Genomic DNA, 8,639 nt, shown 5'->3' with positions numbered 1-8,639 from the left:
TGTGGAGTGGGTAAAGGAGCGATGTGGAGTGGGTTAGGAAGCGATGTAGAGTGGGTAAAGGGGCGATGTAGAGTGGATAAAGGGCGACGTATAGTGGATAAAGGAGCGATGTAGAGTGGATAAAGGGCGATGTAGAGTGGGTTAAGGGGCGATGTAGAGTGGATAAAGGGGCGATGTAGGGTGGGTTAAGGAGCGATGTAGAGTGGATAAAGGAGCGATGTAGAGTGGATAAAGGGGCGATGTGTAGTGGGTAAAGGAGCGATGTAGAGTGGGTTAGGGAGCGATGTGGAGTGGATAAGGGAGCGATGTAGAGTGGATAAGGGAGCGATGTAGAGTGGGTTAAGGGGCGATGTGCAGTGGATCAAGGGGCGATGTGGAGTGGGTAAAGGGGCGATGTAGAGTGGATAAAGGGCGATGTAGAGTGGGTTAAGGGGCGATGTGGAGTGGGCTAGGGAGCGATGTAGAGTGGATAAAGGGGCGATGTAGAGTGGGTTAGGGAGCGATGTGGAGTGGGTTAAGGAGCGATGTAAGGTGGTAAAGGGGCGATGTAGAGTGGGTTAAGGGAGCGATGTAGAGTGGGTAAAGGGGCGATGTAGAGTGGATAAAGGGGCGATGTAGAGTGGGTTAAGGGGCGATGTAGAGTGGATAAAGGGGCGATGTAGGGTGGGTTAAGGAGCGATGTAGAGTGGATAAAGGAGCGATGTAGAGTGGATAAAGGGGCGATGTGGAGTGGGTAAAGGAGCGATGTAGAGTGGGTTAGGGAGCGATGTGGAGTGGATAAGGGAGCGATGTAGAGTGGATAAGGGAGCGATGTAGAGTGGGTTAAGGGGCGATGTGGAGTGGATCAAGGGGCGATGTGGAGTGGGTAAAGGGGCGATGTAGAGTGGATAAAGGGCGACGTAGAGTGGATAAAGGAGCGATGTAGAGTGGATAAAGGGCGATGTAGAGTGGATAAAGGGGCGATGTAGAGTGGATAAAGGGGCGATGTGGAGTGGGTAAAGGAGCGATGTGGAGTGGATAAAGGGGCGATGTAGTGTGGGTAAAGGGGCGATTAGAGGAGGTTAAGGAGCGATGTAGAGTGGATAAAGGAGCGATGTAGAGTGGATAAAGGAGCGATGTAGAGTGGGTTAAGGGGCGATGTAGAGTGGATAAGGAGCGATGTGGAGTGGGTTAAGGGGCGATGTAGTGTGGGTTAGGGAGCGATGTAGAGTGGGTTAAGGGGCGATGTGGAGTGGATAAGGGGCGATGTAGAGTGGGTTAAGGAGCGATGTAGAGTGGTTTAGGGAGCGATGTAGAGTGGGTAAAGGGGCGATGTAGAGTGGATAAAGGGGCGATGTAGAGTGGGTTAAGGGGCGATGTAGAGTGGATAAAGGGGCGATGTAGGGTGGGTTAAGGAGCGATGTAGAGTGGATAAAGGAGCGATGTAGAGTGGATAAAGGGGCGATGTGGAGTGGGTAAAGGAGCGATGTAGAGTGGGTTAAGGGGCGATGTAGAGTGGATAAAGGGGCGATGTAAGGTGGATAATAATTACCACTTTGGTCAGCACCTTGGTCAGCACCTTGGTCAGCACCTTGGTCAGCACTTTGGTTAGCACTTTATTTAACTATTACACAATCACATACAACAATTAATGAGTGATACAAAACATTAGATGACAATCCGTTAGATAGGTGAGTAGGTGATGTTAGGTGAGTGTAGATAGTAAACACGTGAGTACGATTATGGTTGCAGGTAAAACACCCTGTTAAGCTTGTTAACGCGTCCAGCAGCAAGTAAAGATTGAGCAGCTATGCGATGTGATGAGGGACTATGCAGATGCGATTTGATGTGGAGCAGGTCAAGGCGGATGACCATGATGTGGATGAGGTAGAGGAAAGAGAGGAGCCAGAGGGTGAGCACAAGGTAGGAGAATGGTGCTCTGATGATCCATAAGAAGTTGTCACATTCCTCAAATAATTTGGTGAAGTAGTCGGATTTAAGCACGTTGCTTAATTGCGTGTTGAAATTGCGGCAGTATTTTCTGTCTGTACCGTATATGCTTTTAGTGTATCCAAATGTGAAACCATATTGGTAGAATGTAGGCGTCACGCCACGGCAGCTTATCAATGCGTTGCACGTGCAGTTTAATTCTACGCCATGTGTTCCCGGCTTGCATGAACATTTAGTGCAACCAGAGCTTCCGCAATCTATTTGTTGGAAAGCATCCAGCAAGGATTTCAGGCAGCTGTAGAATGTCCACGGTAGATATATAGCCCATGAGAGGTATAGATCTGAATGCTTCTCAGCAAGGTAATTGTACGCATCGGAAGAAGTTGAGGAGATATAAGGAGCGCATTGGTGCTTCAAATCGGAGCATGGCTTTGTTTCGTTAGGTAGGCAGACACTCCACAAATCGGCATGTTTCGAGTCCTGATGAGATGACAGCTTGCTGGGCTCATTGTTGTGCTTTGTTCCATAGATATCTCTGAGCGCACTTCTCAAGTTGCTCGCATCCTCGACTTGATGTATTGATAGCTTCTTCATTGATTTCTCGAATGCTACTTGAAGACCGTTTATATTTCTTGATGTGTCCGTCTGCCACTTTCCAAAATAGTTCATTGCGAAGCTCATGTGTTCAGCAAGTGTAGATGGCGGTTTTGGCATAAGGCAAAATAGTGTTGTGATATATGAATTGGAGAAGAAATTCTCCAGTGTATCACACAGTTCCTTGCCTGTACGTGACTGGCCGGAGAAACGCCTAAACCCAAGCGGTACCAAACATGACATGCCAGGCTTGGACTTCGGACAGGTTGCGCATTCCGTTTTGCAGCCTATGGTACGCAGCTGATGAGGCAAGTGACCGGGTAAACAGTCATTGAGGTAAGACATTAAAGGAGAAGTTGGCCGGCAATTTGGTTGACTATTTGCCTGGCACGTTGCTTGACCGTTTGGTTCGCACGCTGCTTTGTTAGTTGGATGATCCTTGCATGGCCAGTTGGCACATCCGACCTGTTTACCGTAATGGCAATCAGCCCATCCGTAGTACGCAGCACGTACGCCGCATTGCCTATACAAGAATCTAAGCGACGGTAATAATCTGTGAAGGACGTCAAGCAGCAGATGAAGGCAATCTTCACCTTTAGGCGGGTAATGAAGATTTAGTGCATTGCTGCAGTAGTCGACGGCGTACATGGAGTACGCGTCTCCGGTGCCGAGGATTCTTGCCAGAACATCGTATGATTTCGAGCAAAGACGTGTTATTGCTTTTTGCGTGTCATCATATGACATGTTGTACGGGTGCGCCGGTATGGAGTCTTGTCTCATGTCTGAAACTGTGATTTCATGGCCTTCATCTTCAACCGCGACCTGCTTACTTGGATCTTCGAATAGGTCACTCACAGCTCCACTCAGCATATCTTCATACACTGCATTGCACGGTAACCCAGAGAGCCAACAGAGCATTTCGAATACGTTGCATGGTCGTCTCTTGGCAGTGAAAGTGGAGATGTGCCTGACTTGGTAATAATCGGTAAGGTAGTCGTTAAGCTTTTCAAGAGCATTTTTGAATCCCTTGTTGGAGTTGTAAACAGTATTTAATTGCCCGGCAAGTAAACTATGTACTTTTGTTCCTTGCATACTAATTTTGTCCTGCAATTCACCGTTTTGTTCACCTCGGTCGGATATACAGTATCCTTGCTTGCTGAAAAAGCTGCCAAGTTCAGTTGATTTGTTAATTTGCATATATTTACATGTGCGATAACAATATTTCCTTAATACACTTAATACGTGATGAAGTGTGGAGAACAATGTCAGACATACTTTTGCGCATTTTTTGCCGTCATCGGTTACTTTTTGATTTCTTGCATCTACTATTATGATATCCTCCCCTCCATCATACCCGTTCACATACACCCGCTCCATCTCCTTGACAAACCCCTGCAGCCCCGCTCTAACCGCATCGAGCAGCTCCGGGTGCCGGGGGTTGGCGAAGGCGGAGGGGGATAAATGGTGGAGGGAGGTGGAGAGGGACTCACGTAATTTAACGAAATCATTGTCATAATTATACTTTTTAGAGTCATTTGAGTTACTTGAATGAGTAAGTAATTTGTCGAAGTTAGTTTTGATTTTGGTTAGCTTGTTGGCTGGGTCGGTGGGTGGCACGGTGGGAGGGGGGTTGGTTACTGTTTTGGTTGCGTCTGTGACTTCGAATTTAATGTATTCGTAGAAAGTATTCAAGTATGTTTTAAATGCATCCGATAGATTTTTTAGTTTTTCTCTACCATTGCTGGATGACCTTATCGATCTGTCTAAGTATTCAAGCTTATTTGGAGAACGTTCAATACCGTAATAGTCTATCTCGCCTTTCATCCATCTCATGAGACCTTTAACACCTGACTTTAGATTCGCGTCAATTATCACTGCGGCGTCGGCTAGTGCGGCCTGCACTATTTTCTGCAATTCTTTCAGATAGGCTTCATGTCTTTTGGCATATAATCTTCTCACCTCGGCAGTCAAACTTTTGAAGATATGCTTCAATTCATCAGAGATGTCGACTTGTACACGTGTAATATAACCCTGCAGTGTTTGACGCGCTGAAAGTACACGTTTATGTAGTTCTTCAGTGGCAGCATCCAGGGCTGTGTCTGTGTCAATTATTACTTTGATAACATTACTGATGTTGTGACTTAATCCAGCTTTCAAATCGTCCACTAAGTTTCCTACTTCCTTCCTCTTTTCCTCAATATCTTCGGGCACTAGTTCCAACATATTTACATTATCAATCACCCCCAAAATGGCCTTTTGGATTCTGCCGGCCAAGCTTTCAGACAAATCAGCTTGCTGCAATTTATCCATTTTTATCATAAGTTTTCCGAGGCTGTCGTCACCTGCTTTCGTATCGTGCTGACCAATTGTGTCGTGCAATTGTTTCAATGTATGAATGACGTCATGATTTTTGTCACTTCGCAGAATATCCTTGATAGCATTCACCTCAGTTCTAACCTCGCCAATGGCTTTACCAATTTCGGTGGTTTTGCTGGTTACGATGGACGTCATTTCAGTTAGCGCATATTTTTCTAAGTCAGCGATCGCAGTTGCCAGCGTATTATTTTGATGATCTGTTACGTGAATATTATAGGCGTGCATTAGCTTCTTAACGTTGGTAGCATCCGTATCAGCCTCAAGGAATGCCTGACTAGCTGCATCTTTCAAATCCTTTGACAAGTCGGAGGTGATATTTATTTTCCTGTTTACGATTTTGTTCCATTCGTCCTTGGTTCTTTTCAGATAATATAGACCTGCCTCCAAATATGTCTGCTCCCTATTTGTGTTGCCGTTATTAACGATATAATTAAGTGCTTTCCCCAAGCTTCCTTTATCCTTTATGCCTTCAGCACTCTTCAAAAATTCGACACCGGAGTTGCTAGCAGAAATACTTCCGAGACTGGCCTTTCCGGCGGCTTCAACAATTTTATCAACCAGCCCTGTTACATATGATGCAATACCTGAGCGGACTTCAAGTTTTAAATCGGCAAGGTCATCTTTAATCTTCTCATCCAACTTTCCAACCGCCTTCGTAATATGCTCCACCAACGATTTGAGTTTAGTTTTCGCTGCTCCTGGAGCTGCTGTAATATTACCTTTCGCTAGTACAATTTCTCCGATTTTCTTGTCCAGTGTTGAGTGTAGTTTTAATTTATCATACGCATCCGTCGCCTTCGTCTCAGCTTCCAAACGCAGTCTCTCTGCCGCCTGAATCAAATTAGTGGCATTCTTCAGATAACGCGCCAGTTCGGCGCCAGTTGCCTCCAATTCCTCCCTTATCTTCACAACTTTTTGCTTAAGCCAAGAGTTTCCATCTTTCGCACCCGTTAATGCCTCGGTCTTATTTACATTGCTTAACAATGTCTTAATATCAATAAATGTTTTCATGATCTTTTTCTTATAACTGTCGCGGTAATCCCCAAAATGCACGTCAATTAACCTCCGAAATTCTCGTATGGCCTGCTTCATAACCTTAATCCGCTCCTTCCTTGTATCGTTCAAAGTCCTAATTTTTGCTTCCATTTCACAGAACTCATCATGTAGCTTATCCCGAATTCCCTGTGATCTAATTTCTATCTGGGTAATTATTTCGTTTTCAATTTTTACGACATCATCGTCCAATGTTGCAGCCTGAGACCTCAAATCCGTGCTTTCTGCTGATTTCTTCATAAACACCAAAACGCTACTAATATTTCGGAGCGGTACCTCTAAGTCGTTTTTCAATTTGTTGTCGAGATTTGTGGAGGCTATTTTCGCCTGTTTGATATTACTTGCATATTTTGTAACACTGCTCTTCCAACTGTCATGCTGATCAGCGAGCGATTTACGTTCATTAATAGAGCTAAGGTCGTCATTAATATTATATTTCAACCTATCTAACGTGCTTGTTACACCAGCATTGTATGCCTTAATTTGTGTTTCATACCCCTCCAACCACCCCTTCACCTCCGCGACAGACGCCACAAGCCCATGACGCCCGGAGCCAATATTATTATTTAAGGTGTCAAGTACACTTTTAAGCTTTTTATCCTCTCCACTAATGTATTGATCATAAGTTGTCACTTCATTTTCATCTTTCACTGCTTCAAGCACACCACTCAAAAATCCCATCACCGCGTCACACAGCCTATCCAAGTCAGAGTAGACAATGCCATTGCCAGTGTAGCCTTTGGAAGATGGATTGAAGCCGAGGAAAGTCTCGAGGCCGTCACAAAGATTCTCTAAAAGGTTTTTACATTCTTCAGCACTGTTATCTTTGCCGATAAAAGCTTCGAGTTTCTTTTTAAGTTCATCAAGTTGTTTCTGACGCTCTTTAATGCCATCCAAGGCTTTCTTAGTAGCATCATCATAACGACGGGAGTGGGAAGCAATGCATTTATTTTTCATATCAGTTATTTGCTGCTTAGTAAAAACATTTTTAGGCTGATCGACATTGTCAGAATCTTTAGCATGTTTCATCAGCTTATCAATATAGGCACAGTTAGAGGGATGTCCAGCATACTTAACAGGGCATTCAAGTTTAGATTTTTCGGCATTAAGGGAGTTAGTAGCCTTCTCAATAGCCTCCTCAATCAACTTTTTCAAAGCTTGAGACAACTTGGTAAGACCCTTGTCACCGTCACCATTCCCATGCCTCACCTGGATCAACCAGTCGATGGACTCAGTCAGGAGGGAAGTGAAGGGTGACAAGGCACAAGTTATTGCTATGGTTTATAGAAGTCATAGCGGTAATATGGCGAGGTAATTCGAGCGATGTGGAGTGGATAAGGGAGCGATGTAGAGTGTGTTAAGGGGCGATGTGGAGTGGATAAAGGGGCGATGTAGAGTGGGTTAAGGGGCGATGTAGAGTGGGTAAAGGGGCGATGTAGAGTGGATAAAGGGGCGATGTGGAGTGGGTTAAGGGGCGATGTAGAGTGGGTTAGGGAGCGATGTAGAGTGAATAGAGGAGCGATGTAAGGTGGATAAAGGAGCGATGTAGAGTGGATTAGGGAGCGATGTGGAGTGGGTTAAGGAGCGATGTAGAGTGGATTAGGGAGCGATGTAGAGTGGGTAAAGGGGCGATGTAGAGTGGGTTAGAGAGCGATGTAGAGTGGGTAAAGGGGCGATGTAGAGTGGGTAAGGGAGCGATGTAGAGTGGGTTAAGGAGCGATCTGGAGTGGGTAAAGGGGCGATGTGGAGTGGGTAAAGGGGCGATGTGGAGTGGGTAAAGCGGCGATGTAGAGTGGGTAAAGGAGCGATGTAGAGTGGATAAAGGAGCGATGTAGAGTGGGTAAAGGAGCGATGTAGAGTGGGTTAGGGAGCGATGTAGAGTGGGTAAAGGGGCGATGTAGAGTGGGTTAAGGGGTGATGTGGAGTGGGTTAGGGAGCGATGTAGAGTGGATAAGGGGCGATGTAGAGTGGATAGAGGAGCGATGTAGAGTGGGTTAGGGAGCGATGTGGAGTAGATAAAGGGGCGATGTAGAGTGGATTAGGGAGCGATGTAGAGTGGTTAAGGGGCGATGTGGAGTGGGTTAAGGAGCGATGTAGAGTGGGTTAAGGGGCGATGTGGAGTGGGTAAAGGGGCGATGTAGAGTGGATAAAGGGGCGATGTAAGGTGGATAGAGGAGCGATGTAGAGTGGGTAAAGGAGCGATGTAGAGTGGGTAAAGGGGCGATGTAGAGTGGACAAAGGAGCGATGTAGAGTGGGTTAAGGGGCGATGTAGAGTGGGTTAAGGAGCGATCTAGAGTGGGTTAGGGAGCGATGAAGAGTGGGTTAGGGAGCGATGTAGAGTGGGTTAAGGGGCGATGTAGAGTGGATAAAGGGGCGATGTAGAGTGGGTTAAGGGGCGATGTAGAGTGGATAAAGGGGCGATGTAGAGTGGGTTAGGGAGCGATGTAGAGTGGGTTAAGGGGCGATGTAGAGTGGATAAGGGGCGATGTAGAGTGGATTAGGGAGCGATGTAGAGTGGGTTAAGGAGCGATGTAGAGTGGGTAAAGGGGCGATGTGGAGTGGATAAGGAGGGATGTAGAGTGGACAAAGGGGCGATGTAGAGTGGGTAAAGGGGCGATGTAGAGTGGATTAGGGAGCGATTAGAGGAGGTTAAGGGGCGATGTAGAGTGGATAAGGGAGCGATGTA

General features: G+C 46.1%; 2 protein-coding genes across 2 annotated transcripts; one reads left to right on the top strand and one right to left on the bottom strand.

Moving 5' to 3' along the window:
* Window positions 1–1,719: 1,719 nt before the first annotated feature.
* BBBOND_0000610 (hypothetical protein, conserved) lies at window positions 1,720–6,981 on the bottom strand (the record flags this gene model as incomplete). The annotated part of the gene is made up of 1 exon (XM_012914907.1): window positions 1,720–6,981. The coding sequence occupies one exon, from the start codon at window positions 6,979–6,981 to the stop codon at window positions 1,720–1,722; it is 5,262 nt and encodes a 1,753-aa protein (XP_012770361.1).
* Window positions 6,982–7,011: 30 nt separating this feature from the next.
* Window positions 7,012–7,209, top strand: BBBOND_0000600 (hypothetical protein, conserved; the record flags this gene model as incomplete). The annotated part of the gene is made up of 1 exon (XM_012914906.1): window positions 7,012–7,209. One exon carries the CDS (start codon window positions 7,012–7,014, stop codon window positions 7,207–7,209), a length of 198 nt encoding a protein of 65 aa, XP_012770360.1.
* Window positions 7,210–8,639: the final 1,430 nt, after the last annotated feature.

This window comes from Babesia bigemina, scaffold Bbigscaff_56830 (genome assembly GCF_000981445.1).
Source record: "Babesia bigemina genome assembly Bbig001, scaffold Bbigscaff_56830".
NCBI lineage: Eukaryota > Apicomplexa > Aconoidasida > Piroplasmida > Babesiidae > Babesia > Babesia bigemina.
Note: the sequence above shows the minus strand (reverse complement) of the source record. Positions and strands in the feature narration are given on the sequence as shown.